This window comes from Saccostrea echinata, unplaced genomic scaffold (genome assembly GCF_033153115.1).
Source record: "Saccostrea echinata isolate AGI-Se365-2 ecotype Australia unplaced genomic scaffold, CSIRO_AGI_Sech_v1 ptg000029l, whole genome shotgun sequence".
Taxonomy (NCBI): Eukaryota; Metazoa; Mollusca; class Bivalvia; order Ostreida; family Ostreidae; genus Saccostrea; species Saccostrea echinata.
In genome coordinates this window covers 8,660,296-8,686,625 of record NW_026889778.1, presented here as the reverse complement: position 1 = coordinate 8,686,625, position 26,330 = coordinate 8,660,296, and the positions used below count along the sequence as shown (strand labels likewise).

The following is a 26,330-nucleotide window of genomic DNA, read 5'->3' as shown; positions in this document are numbered from 1 at the left end:
TAAATTTTCATACTTATTTTAGATCAGATTTATTTTCAAAGAATATTTCAAAGAATTCTTTTTAAAAAATACCCTTTGGAAATTAAATCCGGTATGAGGCACAGTAATTAATGTAAACTGTAAACTGACAATTGCCACCTTTTGAATAGAGTGTCATCAAAACACACAATGCCTCTATGGTTATGTAACAATTGATTAAAACAATGTATTGTTTTGAGAAGTACTCCAAAAGTCAGCCCCTTTAATTTCTTCTGACTGTGTTTATAAAACATTTTTTGAGCTGCATGACCTTGTCAAAACCATTGCACCAAAAGGAATAGAAGATATTCTACTTTTAGAAGAGCAAAATGTACGTACTGCCCAGCCCTTTTTACAAGTTTGTCAATGCATGCATTTTTTTTTTGTTATAATTTTAAGGTACTCGATCCAAATAACTTTTCTATGTCTTAATTTTTAAGTTTATTTTTAGCTTTGGGGAAAGAGTAAATTGTCCCAAAATTTAAACTGCTTTATGACATCAATAGTTACACAAAAAATGCATATGTACATGTTTTTATCTTATTGGCAATCGAATAGTTTGAACTTCCTATGAATAATAAAAAAATATGTAAATTATTTTATACAGTGTAATAAATACATGTACTTGAAATTAAATTTGAATTATCATTCATCATATGTTTAGTTTTGAAGTATTGGGTTCCATGTTTATAAAAAAGTTGCAAAGTTTTGTAGTTTTATTTTTGAAAACCTCAAAAAAGTAACGGTAATGGTAATGCATTACTTTGCTAAAGTAATGGTACACATGTAATGTAATGCATTACTTTGCTAAAGTAATGGTACACGTGTAATGTAATGCATTACTTTGCTAAAGTAATGGTACACATGTAATGTAATGCATTACTTTGCTTTAAAAGTAATGGTAATATAATGCATTACTTTAAGAAATTAAAGATATTGTACATGTAATAGTAAATTAATGCCCAAATTCTTGAAGTAATGGTAACTTTACAATGTAATTAACCCCAAGCCTGCAACTTACCTGTTCTATTTCATTTATGAATGATAAACTAAAGACTGCGAAATGTTCTTCACATCTGTTTTCCGTTTTTTGTTAAATGTATAGCAACTGCTATAATCCAACTGGAAATTATAAATTCTATTAAAGATGATGGGAAAAGCCATACCTTCACACTAAAAAGTGTTAAATCCATTGCGTGTTATTTTATGGTACATGCTAATCATTGATGATAGAGCTCAATACTCAAATAAGAGGCAAAAAAGTCAATTTTTATAAATGGTAAATTCAGTTGTTGCACTTAATGAGAAATAAATGTAATCCTGATAATGATTTAAATATAATTCAACATTAAAACTTATCTATTTAAGGTGTCTCAAGCCCTTAATTATTTCTAAGCTGGGCTTTCCAAGCTTTTGTCAAAGAGGATTATCTTCATTTACAGCTACTTTACATCAGCATCTTTATTATATTCTATTTTTAAATTTTCTAGGGAAGCTATAGGCCTTCATTTATGCAACGAGAATGGATGTAATGGAGGCATGGGTCACTGGTCTGGTAAGTTCTAATTACGTATAGGCATTATCTTATAAATTATACCTTACTCAGTTTTCAAGTTGTGTAATTATCCAGATAAATATTTTGATGATTTCTCTATTTTGCGTTTTATTTAAGTAAGTATGCTTAGTTCTTAAATTTGTCTGTAATAGTCATAGTATAAGGTTTATGCAATATTGTTTACAGGCCGGGGGTTGTGCGGGAATGTCTGTAGATGTCGCTCTGTTTCCATTGGATACGGTGAAGACACGCCTACAGAGTGAGGTGGGCTTTGTTCAGTCGGGAGGATTCCGAGGAATTTACTCTGGTCTGTCATCAGTCATAGCAGGATCATTCCCCACTGGTAATACCCTGATAACAACTACACATCTCAAAATTAGCAAACACTTTATATGTATGTTGTTATCAAAGATATGGGATGCATTTAGAGCCCATAATTTATTAGCTTATATAATAATTAAAAGGTGGAAGCATGGCTATAAGCTCTTTCCTCTAACTGAGAATTTTCTCTTTCAGCTGGTCTGTTTTTCTTTACTTATGAAGGTGTGAAGGTTGTTGGGAGGGAATTCCTAAGGGAAGATCTGGAACCTGTTCTTCACATGACTGCTGCCTCTTCAGGGGAAATGGTGGGTAATGGGGGAGATTACCCAGTGGAAGTGGTGAGAAGGGAGAGGGGGAAAGGAGTTATGTGGTACCCTGAGAAGTTGTGAGTATTGGGGTAGAGCGGGGTATGTGGTACCCATGAGAAGTGTTTGGTACCCAAAGAAAGTGAAAAGTGGAAGAGAATCAAGGTGAAAAGGTCAGTACTTACAAGAAATATAATTATAGTCAAGAAAAGAAGTGAGTATCATTACAAAGTAGTATATAGGAAGTACTGAATATCCAGAAAAAGGGGTTAGTAGTTTCACGGACAGTGATAGTACTCAAATGACGTTGTGTGTGTACAGGTAAGGTGTTTAGTATTCATTGGAAGTTGTTAGATTCCAATAGAAAACTTGAGTATGAAGGAAGTACCAAGCTTGGAAACTGGTATGTAGGGGATGTAGTTTATAGGGGTAAATGAGTACCCATAAGCACATGCATATGGTCATAAAACAATGTTACATTTAATTACAGTAACCTATATGGATCTCTAGTACTGTTTAGGAACATAATGAGTGGATTTTTATTTTTGTTTGGGAATTTTTAGCATCACAGCATAGCTATTGATTAACATTCTTTTCTTGTACAAATTTTACAATATCAAAACATTTTCTGAAAAATTTACCATAGAATTTGTTTTAATTCTGATAATATCTCGTAATTTTACATGCATTCTGTATAGATGGCATGTTTGTTGCGAGTTCCTGTAGAAGTAATCAAACAAAGAGCTCAGACGACACGGTTCTCATCCTCAGAAGTCCTGAGGAAGACACTCACAATGGAGGTAAACATTACCCATGATGATTTGATATTAAATTCCTGTTTTCTTTAAAGATCACACTTTGTATGATAGAAATATTAATACTTCCAAATTCTAAATCTGATGTTAAATTTTCTAGATGTTTCCTTAGTAAATTCACCAATTCAGTTTTTACATACTGTGAATTCTCAGATTTTGTTGGAGTTTATTTTTTGTTGTTTTCATGTTATGAAGAGACCAACGAATTTACGTCTTCCATGAAACGTACAATGACAACATACAAAGTCATGTATGTCTACCAACCATGAAGTTCAATCCCTTTAAATCAGTATTTTCAACAAACCATGAAGATATGGCCCCACTTAAATAAGTGATTTAACAGTAATTTCTTTTTGTTAAGGGTATGAGAGGTTTATACCGGGGATATGTCAGTACAGTGCTGAGGGACATCCCCTTCTCCTTCGTACAGTACCCACTCTGGGAATACTTAAAGGTAAGCACCTCAGTTTTATTTGCCCACTTAAAATTGTCTCATCTCTGATCAGAAGTGATTTAGTTTGGTTTATAAAGCAGAACGCCCCTCTAAATATATCAGAGTCTGATACTGGATTTTTCTGTAATAATGGCTATCCTTGAACAGAAAATGATCAGTTGAATTAAGTACACTATAAAGAGCAAAAGTTGGAGACAAATCATGAAAATCTTATAAAGAATACTTATTAATTTATCAATTTTGAGAATAAGAAGTTTCCACTTTTTCAACTGACAAGTTTGTGGACATTTAATTGTGTAATTATGAATTTATCAACAGAAAACCTGGTCATCCATACAAGGCAGCCCTCTAGATCCCTGGCAATCCTCTATATGTGGAGCAACCGCTGGTATGACATCAACTCATTGATTATACAAGTGCATTTCTTTGTAATTGTTAAGTAAAAATGCTCCATAATTTTGTTATCCTCTCGCAACAAAGTTTGAGGGGATTTAGTCACATGCTTGTTGGTGAATGAATGAGTGTGTAACGGAAGTTACACGTGCAATAATTTTTATCAGAATCTAGTATTTTTTAGGGGATGCCCAGCTTTTCGCATCTTCCAAAGTCAAGGGTTTCTGATCCACTACACTCCACATAAACCCTTGAAGGAATAGATTGAGTTTTTCAGGGTTTCCTATCGAACCATCCGGTGAGATTACAAATTCTGAACTTTACTGACCTCTGCTATCGACCAGTTAGAGTAGGCAAATTAAACAAAGAATGCGAAACAAAATTGGAAGTCCGTAATAAAATCAACATAGCTTTAACTTAAATGAGACAAGCATTTAACTGTGTTATTTAATGGTAAAGTCGTTTTCACTGGTACTAAAACTGGCTTTATTTTCTGTTAACTATTTATTTCAGATTAAATAAAAAAATGTTTTTGATTGGCTCATGCTAACTTTTATGAGGTCAATTAGCACATTTATAACCCCGTCAAATTCTGTCTATTCGGTCAAGCATTTATGTGGAGCAGAGTGGATCAGGAACTCTTGTCTTAGGAAGATGTGACCTTGTTGGATTATGTATTCTATGTTGGAAATATGGGTATTAAATATCAGTATGATAGGACTGACCAGAAAGGGTCATGCATGTAATTTTAAATCTGTTTTTTTTTATGTCAACCATCTATTTTTGTGCCAAAACATTTTTTTTTCTTCAAATTTTTATCACATTTTCCATTTTTGTCTGATTTGAACAAAACTTCGTACAATTGTTGACAATATAAGAATTCAAAGAAAGTATATTTTCCATTTGATCAAATGAAAGATAGTATTTTTGTTCCAGACTGAAAATCAGTCAGGGTTAATGTAACACTTTAAGGTATTAATGTTTAATATCAATAATTAACCTAATGCCATTCTGTAATTATTATATACCCGACTGTGTATCACTCTATTCTAAAGTTGATTTCAAGCAAACACATGACGTTGTGATCCGACAGTACGGATCACCACATTTTAGTTTTCTGAATCCATATCACCCCTCTTTTACACAGTATGCGTGATTTTTTTTCTCTCGTATCAAAAGGTTCCTTGAAAATGTTCTGTTTAAAGGATAAAGGTTGTATAATTGTTCCCAAAAGTTTTCTTTTATATTTTCTAATTGTAGAGGGGTATATGATAAATTTATCAATATAACAGTAACTTGATCCAAAGAGCTGTATCACCATGAATTGACAGGCGCGGATCCGTCTGATCTAATGATCCATGCCTGTCAACTCGGTGTGAAAGGCTTTAATTGTGGATCAAGTTATAGTTATAATAATATACGAGGGGGTATCAAAAAGTTCGTGGACTAGCGCCATAAAATTAAAACCGCTTTAGGTACATTAATGAATTTTAAAATATTTAGTTAGCATCATCTTTTCTATCTAAAGAATAAACCATAAATCATAAATTTTATTTTTTAATAAATTAGTAATGTTTTTGTAAGCAATGGTATGTCCAGGCGGCGCAACCTCGAATATGACGTTTTTTCGACCTAAGTATTACCGAGAAAAACTATTTTGTTATGAACATTTGACATCCAAAAATCCCGTTTATTCAGGTGTGTGATGGGACACTACTGTTCCGTAAAATATGCAATTTTTACCTCATTCTGTAAGTTCTATGAAATTTTATCGTAAAATTTGTTTGGAGTGTCCAAACAATTAAGGGCTTGAACATGACGTCAAAAAGGGAGAGGGGTTTCTTTTTCCAACATTCTACAAAGTTTTGTCCCTAAAAAAACTGGTATAGGCCTATGAAATCTTTAAACTGGCTACAGAGAAATAAAATGCATATAGAGTACTTGTTTTTTTAATGCCAAAATGGATTCAGCAAGAAAAGGGATGCACAGTTAATGTCGATTTGTAGTCAATGTGTGAAAAGTCAATCACGTCAAAAAATGAAGTTGATCATGTGTGATAAATTATGAACTTCAAAAGGCAAAATATGCTGGCATAAAATCAAGCGAGGATCTCTCCTTATGTATAAATTCATTTGCAATATTATATGCTATGAAAGCAGCTGTTCATGACATTGTAAAGTCATATAAACAGGACGGGTTTAAGTCCTTACTCAACTCCAGGGAATCTCATCAAGGTAAGTTTATGAGGTAGAAAAATCGGACATTGAATAACAACGACGTTGTCGGACGTCATGAAACTAAACGGAGACAGCGCCGGGTGATCATATAATGTCGTTTTCATTTTATAATAATTTGGCAAATAATGAACGTATCAAGCTAAAATTTTCTAAATTTCTTTATATTTTGTTGTTTTATGTTCCTTATAAATTTTGAAAGCACAGACTACATAGTACTAATTTTGTCGACTCAGTCCACGAACTTTTTGATAACCCCTCGTATATTTATGTTTTGTAGGATGTATAGCAGCAGGAATAACTACACCACTAGATGTCGCTAAAACTAGGATCATGTTGGCAGAGGTAAATAGTGATATACATGAACTTGACATTATTTGATGGTTTTAATGCTAACAAGTCCTTCATCTCTTAAATGAAATCTACATAGAGTCAAGCCTTGTTCATCCAGATGCTTCATTTTCTAAAAGAAATTTGTGGGTAACAGTCACATTTTTAGCTATCATATAAAAGGAAAGATTTGATAAACTGGACCCTTCATTAATTCGGACAATTTGTTGGGAAACACAAGGGTCTGGATTAACAAGGAACGACTCTTTATACGACTGTGCATGTATCTCAAATGAAAATATTTTCATATCTCATATAGAAAACATTATCTAATAAAGAAAATCTTCATACATCAAGAAACTTAATCCTCCACAGGAAACTTTCATATTTTGTAGAAGAAATCTTGACCTCTCATTTCAGAAAGTTTGCCCTAAAAGCAATTGAGAAGTTTACAATTTTATATATTAATTTAAACCTTTTCTTTCTGCCAGACTGGATCTGCATTGTCCACAGGAAGTATTACCTTTGTCCTCAAAACTGTGCATAGAGAAAGTGGAGTTAGAGGGTAGGTTTTGGGGTATTTTTCAGAGGTTCACGTTATTACGGTGAAACTTCTCAAAAAATTGGCACCTTAAACTTTGAGAAAACCAGTACCCCTTCAAAATCGGTCGATATAAAAAGTCCATGAAGGCAATCTCAGTTCTTTTGGAATCTAAGAAAACCAGCAACCCCTCTTATCTGGCCGTTTGGTCTGGTACAGCTGATAACCAGTTCAGAGAAGTTTCACTATACTTCTATAATCATAGTGAAGTCATATGTTTTTATTTTCTGAATGATGTATTAAGAACATAATCACATAGCATTATCACGTTCAGCAAAGAAATTTTAGTAGTCATTAGACAGATATTAGTTTTTTTTCGAATTAGTGGGTAGGATATCTCTCTTCATGCTTTGTCAGAGATGATTGTTTAATTAAATAATCTGAAACTTTTCTGTTCCTCACTGACAAAGTTATTTACTGGGGTGGTGCTCAGTTATTAGATAAGTTATATATACGTTTTCTTTTTCTGTTCCTATTTGACAAAGTTATTTGCTGGGGTGATGCTCATTTATTACATGTAGATAAGATATATAAGTTTTCTTTTTCTATTTCTATTTGACAAAGTTATTTGCTGGGGGTGGAGCTTAATTCTCCTATTCTCCTTTGTCAGGTTATTTGCTGGGGTGGTACCCAGGATGCTGTGGATAACATTAGGTGGTGCCGTTTTCCTTGGAGTGTATGACAAATCGAAACTTGTAATTTCCTCAATCCTGATAGAGCCGGGTTAAAAAAAAGTTCAAATTTAGAACATTAACTCTTATTTTAAAATTTTAATAAGTGTTTAATATCTACATTGAAGCCTTCAAGTGCAAAAATGCACTTTTCTTAAATTGAGGTGGTTAAGTTTTGCTAAAATTAGCTTAATGCATGTACATTCTCTGATACTCTAAAGTAAAAACAGTACCTACAATATAGAAAAGTCCATTTTTGGGACTATAAACTGTAGGCTTTTAGTGAAAAAAAAATGATAAAGATTTTAACTGCACATTTAAAAATTCTATATTTTTAAATTGGATAATATTTTGTTATGTTCATATTCATAATGTAAAAAAAAGAAAGAGAAGTCTAATTTGTTTGTATTTGTTTTGTCAGTCACCATTCTTAAATATGGAAACGAGACTTCGAAACCTTCTTTTATAGACCAAATATTTTATTTCAAAAAGACAACTAATGAAAAGTATTTCCTTAGTGATGAAATTTTAAAATCATTCTCTCCTTCTCTATATCCACAATTACAGAGTTTATACTCCCCTCTCTCTCCTTCATACATCGTGCCCCCCCCCCCTCTCTCTCTCTGTATGACTCAACTGTCATCAAAATCATATCTGGTAGACACTCTGATTGGTTCCTCTGGCTGGACTGTAGCATAGAGTGGATTTTCAAAAGTGATTGGTATAAAGCCTGTGGCCTCATCTATGTGAGCAACATCAGACTCGTTGTTATAGCGACGGCTTCCGTTTATCACATGCATCTGTTGTCTCTAACTTGATAGGCTATGTACTTCAAATGCTGAAAATATTTTGCTTAACATCTATAAATATTTTTTTATCTATTTCCAAAAAGTAAATAAATAAATAAATTAATTAATCAATTAAAATAGATAAGTAAATAAATAAATAATAAAGATAAAATAAGAAACTGCTTTCAGTGTCTTAGTGGTTGGGATGCTATAGTTTATGGAATTTTGCAACTGTCTTATTTGTGTGTCCTTCAAACTTCTAGGTCAAGGTCATGAAGTCAAAAATGAAATACCTTTCTAAAAGATGTTGTCATAGGAAATGTATATGTAAATTGTGACAGCCCTATCTTCTCTTATTCAAAAGTTATTGCCAGTATAAAAAAATGAAAAAAAGTCTGTAGGTTAAACATTTAAGTTAAACCATGAGGTCAAAAACAAGAGTATATTCGCAACCAAGTAAAGCACATGCCTGTCATATGCCCTATCTTCTCTCATTAAAATGTTTAAATTTTAGATAATTAGATCAAACTTCAAAGTCAAGGTCATGGGTTTAAAATCAAAGTACATTTTGAAATGTCTTGTCACAGTAAATGCACATGTCAAATATGTATGTCCTCTCTTCTCTCATTCAAAAGTTATCACAAATGTTAATGTTTTTGAAAATAAGATTTAACATGGAGGTTAAGGTCACGGGGTCAAATAGCATAACAAATTTGGAAACGTTTTGTCACAGGTAATGCAACTATCAAATATTAACACCCTATCCTCTCTCATTCAAAAAGATATCAACAACGTTAAGGATCCAACTTTAAGGTCAAGGGGTAAAAAATTATTAATAGAATGTTCCAAAAAGTATTGTCCCGGTTAATGCATATGTGAAATATGAATGTTCTATCTTCTGTCATTAAAAAGTTATAACCAATATTAAAATATTTAAAAAGTAGATCAAACTTTAATGTCACGGGGTAAAAAATCGCAGTATGTTTTGAAACGTCTTGTCACAGATAATGTACATATGAAATATGGAAATCCTACTTCTTCTCATTCAAAAGTTATAACCAAGGTAAAAGTTGTGTTAAAAGAACGAAGGTGCTTTTGATTGGCATTCGGCAGGAATCGGGCGCACTTTAGAAGCGAAATTTTTATTGATCTGTATCATATTTTAGCATACATTTGATGTATCGGGTTCCTGTGAAATAGAAATGGAAAATATTTTCCAGATATACATATGTAGTGTGACAGTCTTGATTTGCTAAATGCTTTGAAATATGGCTAGAAAATTCATTTGGTACAAAATTTTACATTTATACCCAGGTTTTTCTATAAATTACTATCTCTGGGTCATCTCTCTACGATTTTAAAACGTTACATGTGTACATTTAAAGTCAAGGAAAAGTCCCCCAACCCTCCCCAAACGTTCAAACCTAGAATTTGTTGGACTTTTTCACAAATCATTTAAATTACACTTATTTATCATGTATACCACAGGATAAATAAGGAAAAAAAAACCAAATAATGTTTCGATACAAAAAAAATTACCCACTATACATTATAAGAGAGAGAGGTGTGCCACTCCTGCTTGTTTACATTGTTACTGTGATCCCTGCTGGTTTCTGGGTTAAAAAACGTATTTATTTGACTTCAACCTGGAATGTCGGCTCAGTTTGACTCTACATGTATTTTTGTCTTTTATCATGCGGTTAAATAGGTTTTGAAACGCATAAGAATCCCACAAATACTCCTCTAACACGATTACAATCATTGCGTTTTAAAATTTAATAAGTAAAAGCAAAGGAAGTACACAAAGAATGTATTACGTATTACGATAAAATCCGAGAGATTTTTTACCTGACGTAATGATTTCTCTCGGGTGTTCTTTATTCTCTATGCATTTTCGTTGCTTTTTTTCAAAGCACTGACTGTTATTGTGTTTAAGGAATACTTGTGGGATTTATGAGGTGCAGATTCAATGTGATAGCATGATCAAAGACAGAAATATATGTAGAGACAATGTGAACCGACACTTTAGGTTGAAATTAAATAAATACTGGTTTTTTTTTTACCCTAAAAGACCAGGAGGGGCATATACCTTATTATGAATAGTGGAGTATTTTATGAATGGAACGATTATTGGAGGGGGTCCCGATTTTTCTTATGGCATGCATGATAAATAATTTAAGTGCAATTGAAAAAGATCTGTGAAAAAAGTCCCACAAGTTCTAGAGTTGACTATTAGGGGGAGGGCACAAGCGCGTTGTCACTTAGCACCGGCACGTTGTTACTGAAGTATTGTTGACCTTTTGCAAGTGATAGCGCGCTAGCGCTAAATGACAACGCGCCATGCATGGGGTTGTGAACAACGCCCTAGCGCGTTGTTACTTACGTGCTGTTACACTTTTACAAATGGCCCTATCGGAACACTATAGACATCAGAGTTCATGATAATTTTATATCGTGACATGACGAAATTAAGAATGATTGGATGCTGGTCATATATTTAGTAATGTTCTAACTTCCGCAATTTGATTAAAATCAGATCCTTTGATCCGCTCACATAGATCACTACACAAGTAGCGATCTACGTGAGCGGATCAAAGGATCTGATTTTAATCAGATTGTAATTTCCGGTCACTCAACCTCTGTTTACAATGTAATATAATAATATATACTAGTATTTCTCAAAGAACTGTAATATAATTAATAATTTAATTATTTCAACTTTTTAAAAAAAATATATTAATTTTTTCTCCTATTACTTCTGAAACTTTTTTCTTTGCAATGATTACTATAAAAAAAATATTTTTTTTGTGGGGTCAATGTTTCGAAGTTTGAGGGAAAAAAATACGTTTGATGTGATTTCATGGTTGAAGAAGTAATGAGCTCTTATGCATTAAATATCACATATAACATGGAGGATATGAATATGAAATATATCTATAAAACTATTTGTTTTAATTTGTTTATTTGTTTGACATCTGTGAAACCATAGACATTTTTAAATACATGAAGAAATACTAGTAACTAATGGTCCTTGTTATTTGGTTATTTTCATCTCAATAAACCACATTCTACATTATACAAGAGTTGATTCTTCGTTATATAATTCAGCCTAGAAATGAACATTTATCAACAATTATTTTTATCAAAAATGACTAAAGATTATACTTATGGTAACTTGTAGTGTTCGCAACAAAAATGCTATGTATTTTCAAAGCTAGATAAGATGCGAACGAAGATATCCAGGATAGTAAGACAAATGTATTTGAAATTTAAGAGTATTCAATTTAATTTTTACATGATAATTATATAGGTCTTTTGTGTAACTGTAAAGGTACTTTCCAAATGTACTATGATTTTTGACCCAGTGACCTTGACTTTGAGGTTTGATCTACTTTTCAAAAAAAAAATTCAAACTTTAACCTTGATCATAACTTTTGAATGAGAAAAGATAGGGCTTTCATATCTCATATATACATTACCTGTGACCAGGCCTTTCAAAATATACTATGATTTTAAACCCCGTGACCTTGACCTTCAAGTTAGACTTACTTTTCAAAAACTTTAATAGGTTATAACTTTTGAATGGGAAAAGATAAGGCTTCCATATTTGACTTGTTTCCAAATATTTTATGATTTTTAACCCCATGACCCTGACTTTGAAGTTTGACCTAATTTTCAAAACTTTTAACATTAGTGATTTCTTTTGAATGAGAGATGATATGGTGTTCATATTTGACAAGTACAGTACCTGTGTCAAAAAAATTCCGAATCTAATATGATATTTATGTAATTTTCATTAAGTGTAATATCTAATTTGCTTTTGTACATAGGAAAATTTAACCATAAACTTTGATATTGCTACGCAGACAATTATTTTGTCATCCAAAACTGACAATATTGTCGCTAGAAGCAGAGTGAGCAATTCCTATTCAAAAAACTGCAGACTTTCAAAAAATGACATTTTTGTTTCCATGGAGAGCAGCTGCCGAATTTGAAAAATATAAGATTGCATGAACAACTATACTTGTTACTTGGATTATTTATAAGCTCAGTTCAATGAAGTTTGGGGGCTTACTAGTATGCTTTAGTGTCGGCATACCAGGCTAAATTTTTGAAAGTTTTTTTTCCCCTATTTTGATCATAATTGCATGTATGATGCATCTATAGTAAGTTTCATTGTGCCAGTAAAATTTCAGGCAGTATTTTCCAGAAGAATGACCAGGTTTATGCTCTTGGAGAAGGAAACATATTGTGGAGCAGGTTAAAGTTTTAGACGCAGGCCTTATACATGTTATAGCCCAATGGCGACTTACATGTAACTCACATGGTTGATACAGCTAGGGATGCAAACTACAAGACTTGCTTTGGATGCATGATCTGACTTACAATTTTGTAATGAGTCAACAGAATAAAGTTTCTGGATCAGGTCCATTCCGAAGCAACCATAAGCCTTACTTGGACCAACTTTCATGAATGATTCTTACATGTACAGGTTAGCGCAATGCCAAATTTGCTCTGGATGCTGGGATGAGCCAAGATCTGATCTATATTCTCCAGATAAATTCATGTATTAAGATAAAAGATTTTGGAGCAGGTTCATCCCTAAATTATCTTAAATCAGGTGACAAATTTTACATAGTATGATGCATGTATGGATGCACAATACTAGAACATTTGTTAGATGGTATACATTGTCTTACTCAGGTTTGGACAAATCACCCAAATGGAATAAAATGGCCCATTTGGGTTAAAATACACCAAATGGCATTTAAACTTCTTGGAGATCAATCTCACATATTGTAGCATTATAGTGAAACTTAATTGCTTTCCAAAAGTTAAGGCATTTAATTTATGTTGATGCGGATTTACAATATTTATAGCCAAAATAACATTTTTTAAAAATTTGCACTGTAAATTTAGATCCCATTTGGGATATTATAACCCAAACAGGCTAATATATCCCATTTCAGCAAAAGGCCCCAATCTGTTACTACGAGATAATATATTTGTCAAGGTCAGCTTTGTATCTTTAAGATTGTTCAATCCATTTGTGAGAACCCTTCTGGACAAAATCAAGTGAAACAATAACAGTACGTCATCCAGCTTTCTTAGGGATGACATAATTACATACTGAAATCACTCACATTTTCAGGCAGTGTGTTATGTACATCTGACAAGTTTTCAAGTCCTTTACTCTCTACCTACTGCAATTGATACTTGTGGATGCCATGTATAAAAATTGTGGGTTATATGTAAATGATAAACTGATTACCAATAATATACAAGTTGTCAAGGTTAGAGAGCTTTTATTTAATGACTTAAAAAATATGTTCCACAAGTTGAACTTCAGACTCAAGCTAACATTGGGCAATTTAATGGTGACCTTTACAAGTCCTACTCTGTCAAAGATAATCAATACTTCAGAGATACAACTCATGTGTATACAATGACTATGTACTGTGTATATATACATGTAAGGTAGATCCATCTCCAAAAAAATAATCCCTTAATAAAAGATTTTGTCAGGAAAGGATTTATGATTTATAGCAACTCTTCTGTGAATCTTTACATTAGTTCTGTTCAAAATAATCAATTTTCTAGTATATCTTATAGATTCTAAAAGATGGCTGAAGATTTGTGTCACATTTTGATTACCATATGGCCTGTATAATTGAAATAATTGAAAAATGATAACATGGGTGAATTAACAAGGCAAGCAAAATGCCTATATAGTGCGACAAACATGAAGGTGAGAAATTAAATCTCAAATATAACAACATTTTCTTTGATATCTCATCTAACATTATTTAAAGTAATATACTATATGTAAAATCTCTACAATGTGCAAAAATTTCACAAAGATTGAAATTATTTGCTTATGAAATAGAATACACACACTTAAGAGGGCAAAAAGGATAATTTTCTCATAATACAATGTATAACACAATTTTTCAATATGAGCGGGTCTTCGCTCCATTTTTTTTTAAAAAGTTATCCGCAAAGTTTGGGTAAAAATATACATTTTTTGTTTAACAAGAAACATGGAGCAAAGACCCACTAAACCGTAAAAATACACTTTTATGATACAACAATCACACCTTTCTGGGAAATACTTGAAGTCCATTATTAGTCAAGGGTCATATCACAAACATGATTTAAATGCCACTATTCAGGAGTTGCGTAGAGTAGTGGTTAGCGTGCTAGTTTCAAAGGGAAAAAATGATCCTCAGGATTTTTATTGCTAGGATTTTAATCCCAAAAATACCATATAATTTTTTTTCATAACAGTATAATTTTTGCCAAGAAAATTTTCCTCAGAAAAGTTTTGTTTATCATATTTTCAAAAATTTCAATAATGAGAACTTCACTCTAAATACAAAATTAAGAATTTCAAATTGAATATGATTTTTATATATCTGAGGATACAGACATTCTGCATACCTTGCTCACCCATCTCCTTTTACACTAGTCTAGAACAGGATGCTTTCCTAATTTGTGGTCTATGTAAAAAGCTAACAGTTACCACAGGTTTGCTATCTTTTGTTTAATATAATTGTTCAATTGTTTCAGATTCTTACAGAAAATAAAATATGTCTTTATGTCATGTCTCTGTTAATTTTCTCTTCCGTTTCCTTTTCCTCTTCTTTTTTGGCTGAGGTTTAGATGATGTGTGGGAAACCTTTGCTTGTTTTGAAATCATGGTGTCCTTCGTTTCCTCTTCATCTGAGGAATCTGGACTCGGCTGTTTGTTATATTTTACTGTCCTTTCTGTTCGGTCATGTTTTACCCCTGCGGAATTAAAAAATAAGAAATACCATATATTGTTATCAAAACATAATTAGCATAATGTTACAATGTACCATTTCGAACCATATTTCAATTTCAGGGATAAATATATTTTAATTATCAATTTAAAAATGTATTATAAATATTTTCAAATGTGCTAAACATAAATGTGTACAACTTGTTTGTAAATTTCATCATGGACACAAAACTTTTAAAACATGAACAGGCGTATTATAAATTTGTTAACTGTGGTGCAAGCCTTAGTTGCCCCCTCCCCATTTTCTGCTTCTGAGAACCTTTGACAAAGTATCCCCCCTCCCTTTTCTTGTGACTGGCTTTGGTGAGTTTCTTGTTCACTTTCTGTTGTATAAAGGCTGACAATGATGAAGCATCTTTATTTTGTGTTGTACTCTGTATTACTGTTGTGGTGACCTGTGGTGACTGGAAATCCATTGAACAGCTGTCTGACTTTGATACTTCTTTATTTTCATTGCTGTTAATCTGTTTTGACTTTTTACAGTTGCCCTTATTGGCATGATCACTGTAAAAGTGAATAAATCTAAAAATTTACTGATATCTATTTAATTATCAAACATTGCTTAATAAATTCTATATAAATAAACATTATATAACAACATAAAGAGAGAACAATTCCAGGTAAGTGTCATTGGCATATGCATTTGTGTTATCTATAATTGGGGTTAACAGAACATCAACTTCCAATAAAATTTGAAATTGGTCGACTCAAAATATATGAGCTGATGAGTCGCACAAATTAGGAGATTTTAATTTTAGAATGCCTAAATTGGTTCAAATTATTTTTATTTCTAATTGGGGTATATCCTACTTTTTTCATAAAAAATTCGAATATTTTAAAATTGCAATTGTAAGTGTGCCTATAAACAGATTACAAGTAATATTAAATTTAAGCATTTAACATTTTCACAGATAAATTTTACCCCCCCCCCCCCTTTTCTTATACCTTCAAATCAAAGTGGTATCTTTATTTCTCTTTCATCTAATAATTACAACTAGCAAACCTATCCTCTAGCTGTCTTTTCCTTGATAATTTCTGTCCAAACCACGAAGCAACCTCATCAAGAGACGAAAGATCAACTTCCAATGTTGACATCGCACTGATCGCAAATGAAACCGGAAGCACGTGGGGTCCGTAAACAAAGGGCAGATAACTCTATTGACATTGCACCGGTTCTGTCCATGAGGCCACGGTCACTGTCTACTGTTCTTGAAAACGCCTAGAAGATTGAGTTCAGCACAGTGTCATGAATGTAACAGGTAATGAAATGCTCCTTTGGTATAGAATATTGGTCCCGATCTTTGATCTGGCCTGAATACAGGTCAAACATTTTAAGAATTAAGCGGGCACTATTCTGCTTTAAAATACAAATGATTTGACAAATCAGTATAAACACTGCGAAATGTGCTTCACATCTGTTAAGCATTGTTTATTAAATGTATAGTATCTGCTGTACTATAAATTCTATTAATGATGAAGGGAAAAATACATGAATAAAGTGTTAAATGCAGTGCACTTTGTTATTTAAAACTGATATAGAGCTTTATCATTGATGATAGAAATCAATTCTCAAATAAAAAAACCAGTAAAATTTGTCATAAAGGTAAATTCATTTGATGCCCTTAATGAGAAATAAATATAATCTGATAATGATTTATATAATTCAACATTTATATTTTTCTTGTAAATATATCTATTTAAGGTGTGTCGGGAAAGTCCTTAATAATTTCTTAGAGGTGCCTTTACAAGCTTTTGTCAAAGAGGAGTATCTTAGCTACTTTACATCAGCATCTTGTTTATATTCTATTTTTAGTATTTTATTAATTTTATAGTGTAGCTGTAGGCTTTCATTTATGCAACGAGAATGGATGTTATGGAAGCATGGGTCACTGGTTTAGTAAGTTCTTATTACTTCATAAGAGGCATTATCATATAATTGATACCTTAAAAAGTGTTTCAAGCACATTTAATGTAAAATTATCTAGAAGATGAATTAATAAATATATTTATGATTTTTCCATTTCGTGTGTAACTTAAGTAAATATGCTTAGTTAATAAATCTGTCAGTAATAGTCCCAGTATAAAGGTTTATGCAATGTTGTTTACAGGCAGGAGGTTGTGCAGGAATGTCTGTAGATGTCACTCTTTTTCCATTGGATACAGTGAAGACACGCCTACAGAGTGAGGTGGGCTTTGTTCAGGCGGGAGGATTCCGAGGAATTTACTCTGGTCTGTCATCAGTCATAGCAGGATCAATCCCCACTGGTAATACCCTGATTATAACTACATAGCTCAAAATTAGACTAATAAACACTTAATATGTTCATATTTGTTACAAGTATATTATTTAATCAAATGACTGAAAAAATTGAGTTTTTGTAAAAGATATTGGAGATTAGAACACTCAATTTATTGGCTTATGTAATAACATAGTTGCCAACTCACCGGATTTCGTCTGGTTACACCTTTTTTTTTTGACCCTTAACCTGATTATTTTTTATGACATGGCGGGTCATGCTTTTCACCCGATTTTTGCTGAACAACCCGAAAATCTCCTGATTTCCGGATTTGTTTTGTAAATTAGGTTGCAGTTTTAACCAAACTTGGATCTGTGTAAACAATGCCGAGATCATTATCAGGGCCAGCAGGAACAAACTGAACCAAGAGAAACGATATTTATGTACATAAAGGAATCTTGGAAAACAACTTTCATCAGATAAAATAGTGATCGAAGATAGTATAGGCCTAACTGTACATTTAATACATATTGCACTTGTTAATTAAATTAATTCGGGAGTGGAAAAATAACTTCAAAACCAAAACTGGAATACTTTCAAATTTAGCACAAACATGTGCTTCAAATCAGCAAAGCAGATTCTGAAAAGGTTTTTTTTTTTTTTTTTTTTTTTAAAAAAAGCACACTTAATTCAGGTCAATACTGAGTAATGAAACCTTCAATGCTCTTTATAACATGTAAATTTAATACATATATATATATATATATATATATATATATATATATATATATATATATATATATATATATATATATTGAATTTTTGTCATTGTAAGTTAAAGCCTCTTTTTAATAAAAGAATTCTCAATACACAAATCCCTATATATATATATATATATAATCATGGTGAATATGTCGTGAATGTCGTTATGCGTCATGACCAGATTTTTACATGTTGGAGGTTGGCAAGTAAGTGTAATAATGTGGAAACATGGATTCAAACTCTTTCCTATAACTGAGAATTTTTTTCTTTCAGCTGGTCTGTTTTTCTGCACCTACATGTATAACTGATTTTTTTTTCAGCTGGTCTTTTTTTCTGTACCTATGAAGGTGTGAAGGTTGTTGGGAGGAAATACCTGAGGGAGGATCTGGAACCTATTCTTCACATGACTGCAGCCTCAGCAGGGGAAGTGGTAGGTAATGGGGAGGGGGCTTCCCAGGGGAAGGGGGGTGAAGGGGAGGGGGTATGTGGTACCCAGGGGAAGTGGTGTGAAGTGGGAGGGGAGGTATGTGGTACCCAGGGGAAGAGGTGTGAAGGGGGAGGGGAGGTATGTTATACACAGGGGAAGTGATGTGAAGGGGTAGGGGAGTATGTGGTACCCAGGGGAAGTGGAGTAAAGGGGGAGGGGGTATGTGGTACCCTGAGAAGTGGCAAGTATTGTGTGTAGAGTGAGTAGGGGGTATATGGTACCCAGGGGAAGTGTTGGGTACCCAGAGAAAGTAACAAGAGGCCCATGAGCCACAACGCTCACCTGAGTAACTTTGGCCTTGCTGTTTTTCACCTGATCCCCCCTTGTAGTACTTATTGTGGGGTCATGATTTGAACAGTTAGAATCTACACTACCCCAGGATGCTTCCACATAAGTTTCAGCCTTTCTGGCCCAGTGGTTCTTGAGAAGAAGATTTTTAAATATTTTTTCTGCATATTTCAATGTAAAACTTGGATTCCCTATTGTGGCCCTGCCCTACCCCTGTGGGTCATGATTCAAACAATTTAGAATCTACCCTATCCCAGAATGCTTCTACATAAGTTTCAGCTTTTCTGGCCCAGTGGTTCTTGAGAAGAAGATTTTTTAATGACCCCACCCAGTTTTTCTCTTTTCTTGATTATCTCCCCTTTCAAGGGGACTTGGCCCTTTGTTTTAAAAATTTAAACTCCCCTTTACCCAAGGATGCTTTGTACTAAGTTTGGTTAAAACTGGCCCAGTGGTTCTTGAGAAGAAGTTGAAAATGTGAAAAGTTTACAGACGGACGACGGACAAGGGGTGATCAGAAAAGCTCACTTGAGCTTTCAGCTCAGGTGAGCTAAAAAGTGGAAGAATCTAGGAGGAAAGGTCAGTACTCATAAGAAGTAATTAAAGAAAAGAATTGAGCATCCATAGAGAGTATTTCATGTAAATAGGAAGTGATGAATATCCAGGACAAGTGGCTTATTGATTAGTAGTTTCACTGGTAGAGGTGAGCACCTTCAGATACATGTAGTGTTAGTACTCTGGGGAAGTTGTTTGTATACAGGGAAGGTGTTTAGATTCAGTGGAAGTTGTGAGATTCCAACTGAAATCTCGGAGTATGATGGGAAAATTATGAGTACCAAGCTTGGAGAATGATGAGTATATAGGGGATGTAGTGTGTAGCAGTAAATGAAACCCAGCAGCACATGGTCATAGAACAATGTCTACAACCTACAAAGACTTTTTTTATTGCAATAATACTCTATGTGTACATAAATTGGCATATTCAGAATTTAACGCAATCGCTTGGTATGGACTTGTTCGCGTAATCATGAATTAGCGCTACACATGTCCTTGCATTGTATTTTATTTATACATGATTTCTTAGCAGTATTCATGAATTAGAGGATCATTGTCTGCGCCAAAGCTGCTAAAATATGAAGCCCGCTTTTTTAAGTACACATACAGTATCTCATTATTTTATTCTATGTAGACGGCATGTTTGATACGAGTTCCTGTGGAAGTGGTTAAACAAAGAGCTCAGGCGACACGGTTCTCCTCCTCATCAGTTCTGAGGGAGACACTCAGATCAGAGGTAAAACAACCCCTCATCTTATTCTGGTGGTGGTTGGATATTTAATCTCTCTCTGATTTTATACAAGACCACACTTCTTACAATAGGAATATTAATTCTCCCACAAATCAGTTAAATATTCTAAATGTTTTTCCCATGAGTTTTCTTTTCCTTTCCAGGGTATGAGAGGTTTATACCGGGGGTATGTCAGTACGGTGCTGAGGGAAATTCCCTTCTCCTTTATACAGTTCCCACTCTGGGAATACTTCAAGGTAAGCAACTCATTTTTATTTAGAATTATCTCATCTTTGTGAAAAATTAATAAGTTTACTCTAATATGTTTTACGGTGCTACAATTGGGGCAAGCACATTTGTATACCATGAAAACCTTTACAAAGCTTACACTTTAAATTTTGCATCTGCCTCTTCAAACTTCAAACCCCACATGACAGTATAGACTGTGATGTCACATGATGTTGTATGTAAGTTGCATTTCCATAGCTGAGTCTAAATAGGCCTTTTGCAATTTGGCAATGAAAGGCATTGTAGAATAGATGCAATTATTTTTTGTTTCGTTTAAGCTCTCTGCAAAAACTAAATCTTAATACATGATAACTGCTGGACCGTTTATTTGCCATTATCACAACAAATGCTGATAGCAACTGAATTTAGGCAAGGCTTCACACATAAATATGCTTGATGAATATACAGATTTTAATTCGAATTTTGTCTGTTCTTTAAGGAATGAATTAAATAGCTTCCCAAGTTATATGGTATAACCTGGGTTGGGACAGTTTACACTTCACGGGCGGTTTATAAAAAAGCGTAAACTGTTCCAACCCAGGTTATATGGTATAATTCATTTTTCCATCATGAAGTGCATAGAAACAAAGATGATTTCTCAATCAAAAATGCCTTCAAATTGTACATTTTTTAAATGTAACATCAAGTGGATGGAGATGTTTTTGACGTAAGTCATTTTGACATAGGCAACACAGGTTATATGATATAAAACTAATTTTTTTATCCAATCAAATGATGTGTTACAAAGAAAATGAAATTATTACATATTGTTAGTCTGTTGAGCTCACTGTGCTCGCTATAAAATTTTCATGATTTTTCTCCAATTTTGCTCCATATAGTGCACTTAATTCATATCATTTTTATTGCTAAAAGATAGCCATTATTACAGAAAAATTCAGTATCAATCATATAGAAGAATAATGTGCTGTATAAACCAAAACAGAATCAATTCAGATTTTGAGAGTATCTCTCTTAAAAGCTTAAAAAAGGGGAAGCAGGGTTCTAACTGATTGACAGAGAGATAATTTCTGAAAGCATTAAAAAAAGTTAATTTACATTTAACCTTAATTAGAAGGTTTCCACTTTTTCAACTGACAAGTTTGTAGACATTTAATTGTGTAGTTATGAATTTATCAACAGAAAACCTGGTCATCCATACAAGGCAGCCCTGTGGATCCCTGGCAGTCCTCTATATGTGGAGCAACTGCTGGTATGACATCAACTCATTGATTAAAAGTGTATTTCTTCGTAATTGTAAAGTGAAAATGCTCCATACTTTTGTGTACATTGGAATATATATTCTATGTTGACAATATTGGTGATCTCAGTATCATAGAGCAAAAATGGTAATACATTTGTAATGTGTGTGTCATCCAATTGCTTTTGTGTGTAAACAATTTTTCAAAATGTTACAAGTGCTTTTTCACATTTTTGTCTGATTTAAATAAAACTTTGTACTATTGTTGGCTATATTACTGTAGAATTTCAAGAGGGTATATTTTCCATTTGATCAAAAAGATAAACATTCTTGTTCCAAATTGAAAATAAGACAGGTAATTGTACCTTGAAAAAGTTTGAATGTTTAATATTAATTAAAAGCCAAATGATATTCTGTGATTATATTTTGTAGGATGTATAGCTGCAGGAATAACTACACCACTAGATGTCGCTAAAACTAGGATCATGTTGGCAGAGGTAAATAGTCAAGTACATGAAACAAGTCCTTCATATCTCAATCTCATGAAAGAAATCTACATACAGTCAAGCCTTGTTCATCCAGATGCTTCATTTTCTAAAGAAAATTTGTGGGGAACAGAATTGACATATTTATCTACAAATTATAAAAGGAAAGTTTTGATAAACTGGACGCTTCATTAATCCTGACAATTTGCTGGGGAAAACAAGGGTGTGGATTAACAAGGATCAACTTTTTATAAGAAATTACATGCATGTAATGTGGATGTACAGTCAAACCTCGTTATCTCAAACTCAATGGGACTGAGAGAAAACTTTGAAATATCCGAGGATTCGAGATATCCAGGGTAAAATACTTAAAGAATAAGGGTTGGGACCTCAAAATCACTTTGACATATCCATGGTATTTGAGATATCAGTGTTCGAGATACCAAAGTTCAACTGTATATAATATCTCATATTAGAAATTTTCATGTCTTATATATACATGTATAAGAAATCTTTAATACATGTAGAAGAAATCTTCATACAAATAAAATTATCACATCAAGAAACTTTCATATCCTTCACAGGAAACTTCATATCCTTCACAGGAAACTTTCATGTCTTGTACAAGAAATCTATACATCTTAGAATGTTTGTCATTCTAAAACTCAAGTGAGAAGTTTAAAACTTCTAGTACATGTACTTTAATTTAAACCTTTTCTTTCTCCCAGACTGGATCTGCATTGTCCACAGGAAGTATTACCTTTGCCCTCAAGGCTGTGCATAGAGAAAATGGAGTTAGAGGGTAGGTTTGTCGTATTGTTCTGGCTCCAGGACTCTAAAACTTAGATGAGCTCACTTTTGATCTCAGTCTTTTACACCATAGATTCCTTTTCTTAAAGTGCGCTTATCTCAGCTTAATGGCCTCAGAGTTGAAAGTACACTTTATTACATGTACATGTACCTCTATAAGAACTGTGAGGTAAAATGCTTTGTTTTTTTTTTTCTGTATAATTTATGAAGAACATAATCACAAAGCATTATCACAACAAAGATATTTTGGTAATCATTAGAGAGATATAAGTATATTTATTCTAACTTTAATTGACAAAATAGAATGATCAGGTAAATTAAAATGCTTGTATAAAATCTGCTGACCCCCATTAGTTATTTGAAATCTATGGCCTTATATTCTTTTATTATGTGATCCCTAAAGATTATATTCTATTCTGTAGACAACATTAGAAGATTTGCAGTTCAAATTTTCCCAAGTTTTGGTATAGAAGAATGAAAATCATTAATTATAGCTATCTTTTTTTTAATATTTTTATATGTTTAAAAGTTATTCTTCATTATTATGATTAATTCTTTAGATAAAATGTTGTTAGAAACATTTTACCAAATATTTAGTCAATTATCTATTCTTTTTGCATCCCTTTTCACTTATTTATTAACATGCCTATCGGGAAATCTCTAGAAGAAAGTTTAATAATCTCACTAAAAAGGGGGGGGGGGGGGGATTTGCTTCATACAGGTTGGTTGATGGATTTGAAATTTTGATTTGAGGTAGCAACTCAATTTTTTATACGCCCGTCTTTAGACGGGACGTATTATGTTATGGCGTTCATGTCCGTCCGTCTGTCCGTTTGTCCGTCTGTCTGTCTGTTAACTTTTCTCGTGTCCGGCTCATAACTTTAATACTATTAGGCCTAGGATTATCAAACTTTGTCAGCTGATACTTCTTGGGTAGAAGGTGTGTCGCGCATGAAATGTAGGTCGTTCTGACCTTTAATTAAGATGCTATGGCCAAATATGGAAAAATCCTGTCCGTCTCATAACTAGAAAACTATTAGACTTAGAATCATCAAACTTGGCCAGTTAATGCATCTTAGGTAGAAGGTGTGTCGCGACCTATTTCAAGGTCACTGTGACCTTTAATTTAAGTGAAATTTAAAAAAAAACTGTCTTTTTACTATTATATTACACAATTCCAAAAAATGTATAAGTGTTACAGTATCCTTATTAAAAAAATGTTAAAATCAAGAAAATACTTATTTTTTTCATTATATACTTTACAGCAATCTATAACAAATATAATGTTACAAGAGAAACTCCACCTCTCCCATGGGTGTAATTATCAAGCACTGGTCAAGGAGAATTTTGATAACAGAAAATTGCATGTCAAATAAGAGAGAAATTTATGAGTTTAGTGTGAGGAGCTAACTGGTAGAGCATCTCTGATCAAGCAGGTGTTATCTATATCTCTTGGGAATTGGGCAGAGGAATCAGCCATGTTGGATTACATAGTTTTTGTGGGCTAGCCTAACTTTTAAAATGAATTTGGTGAAAAGGAATTAAAACTAATTTGATATTGTATAATAAACTAATTTGATATCTTATATTAAACTAATTAATTAAAACTAATTATACTCGGAGGGGGGGGGGGTGATATTGGAATTAGCATGCCGGTTGTCCATATGAATTGCAGCTTAAAACCAGTCTGACATTGAGTCTAAAAAAAATCATGTATTTCAAAAAAAAGTTTTAATTATGGTATATAGTCCCTACAAATCTAAGAGTCAAGCAGAAACCTTATTAAAAATGTTGCATCAAGATTACAATTTTTTTTTTCTTTTTATAAATCTTTCTAACAAATTGAAAAAAAAAAATCTTTGTTTTCAAATTTAATTTCAGTATGACATAAACATTCATTTTAATTGCACTACAAAGCAGATAGCACAGATCCATTCATCCCTTGGGAGTAATGAGTGGACATGCATCCAGTTAAAGATTAATTAATGAGTTCAGTGTAGGAAGGCTAGCTGTCTCAATCATTTCTGATCAAGCAGTTCTTATCTGTATCCTTTGGGAATTAAACAGAAGAACTGCTGGTCACTTTATAGCATATTTCATTTGATGGCCAGTCTTTTATTTTAAAATTAATTTGGTATAGATTAAGTTGTTAAGACTAAATTCATGTTGTTTAATATGATATTTTTATTTAATTTTTTGAAAATATCAACTAACAAATTTCAGAGCATCATGTCTCACAAATATGAAAGATGTGTGTGTCTATGTGTGTGTGTGTGTGGGGGGGGGGGGGGGGGGGGGGCTGCAGATGGGCATTTGTCAAGCTCTAACACAACCAGTTGAGGATCTATAATGTAATATTTGTTATAATTCATGCCTACACCACAGGAAATGTATAAACAAATATTATAAGGAATGGAAAAATCATGGAAATCCGTGTATCAAGGTTGACTTGATTTTCTTGCACTCTAAACTGTTTGTGATAATTGAACAATATTTGACGGGCGTATCATGCTGTGGCGGGGCACTTTATTTCCTTCATGATCTTTCAGAGATGATTGATTAAATAATCTAAAAATAAGTTTCCTATTCTCCTTTGACACATTATTTTCTGGGGTGGTGCCCAGTTATTAGATAAGTTATGTTTCCTATTCTCCGTTGACAGGTTATTTGCGGGGGTGGTGCCCAGGATGCTGTGGATAACATTAGGTGGTGCCATTTTCCTTGGAGTGTATGACAAAGCCAAACTTGTTCTTTCCTCCATCCTGATAGAGCCGGGTTAAAAAACATTGTCATGTTTAGAATATTTACTTTTATTTTTAAAAAGTAGATTGGTATATATAGTAACTATGCTTCAGCCTTTAAGTGCAAAAATGCACTTTTCTTAAATTTAAGTGGTTAAGTTTTGCTAGAATAAACTTAAGGTATGTACATACAGTGTAACGCCTATTTACTGTAAATTAAAAACATGCCTCTTTGCAGTGCCAACAACATATATACAGGTCCATTCTTGGACTATAAACTGTAGATTTTAGTAATAAAAACAAATACATGTACATATATGATTAAGTTTTTTACTGCATGTTTAAAAAATCTGTATTTTTAAATTGGAAAATGTTTTGTCATGATCATATTCAAAATACAGAAAATTTGAAGTCCATTTTGTATTTTTTTGTTTTGTCAGTCAC

At 33.0% G+C, this 26,330-nt stretch overlaps 3 protein-coding genes across 3 annotated transcripts; 2 read left to right on the top strand and 1 right to left on the bottom strand.

The window, feature by feature from the left end:
* Positions 1 to 1,506: 1,506 nt before the first annotated feature.
* On the top strand, positions 1,507 to 7,800 carry LOC133195572 (mitochondrial S-adenosylmethionine carrier protein-like). The gene is made up of 9 exons (XM_061331456.1): positions 1,507 to 1,573; positions 1,760 to 1,916; positions 2,090 to 2,199; positions 2,898 to 2,999; positions 3,376 to 3,468; positions 3,787 to 3,856; positions 6,376 to 6,440; positions 6,917 to 6,990; positions 7,637 to 7,800. Exons 1-9 carry the CDS (start codon positions 1,541 to 1,543, stop codon positions 7,752 to 7,754), a joined length of 822 nt encoding a protein of 273 aa, XP_061187440.1. The 5' UTR covers positions 1,507 to 1,540; the 3' UTR covers positions 7,755 to 7,800.
* Positions 7,801 to 13,789: 5,989 nt separating this feature from the next.
* LOC133195567 (uncharacterized) lies at positions 13,790 to 16,498 on the bottom strand. The gene is made up of 3 exons (XM_061331452.1): positions 16,312 to 16,498; positions 15,568 to 15,812; positions 13,790 to 15,274 (listed from the first exon to the last, which is right to left on the bottom strand). Exons 1-3 carry the CDS (start codon positions 16,401 to 16,403, stop codon positions 15,087 to 15,089), a joined length of 525 nt encoding a protein of 174 aa, XP_061187436.1. The 5' UTR covers positions 16,404 to 16,498; the 3' UTR covers positions 13,790 to 15,086.
* On the top strand, positions 16,433 to 26,302 carry LOC133195562 (mitochondrial S-adenosylmethionine carrier protein-like). Its single transcript, XM_061331446.1, has 10 exons — positions 16,433 to 16,567; positions 17,141 to 17,205; positions 17,417 to 17,573; positions 18,628 to 18,737; positions 20,269 to 20,370; positions 20,529 to 20,621; positions 21,793 to 21,862; positions 22,283 to 22,347; positions 23,064 to 23,137; positions 25,808 to 26,302. Exons 2-10 carry the CDS (start codon positions 17,173 to 17,175, stop codon positions 25,923 to 25,925), a joined length of 822 nt encoding a protein of 273 aa, XP_061187430.1. The 5' UTR covers positions 16,433 to 16,567; positions 17,141 to 17,172; the 3' UTR covers positions 25,926 to 26,302.
* Positions 26,303 to 26,330: the final 28 nt, after the last annotated feature.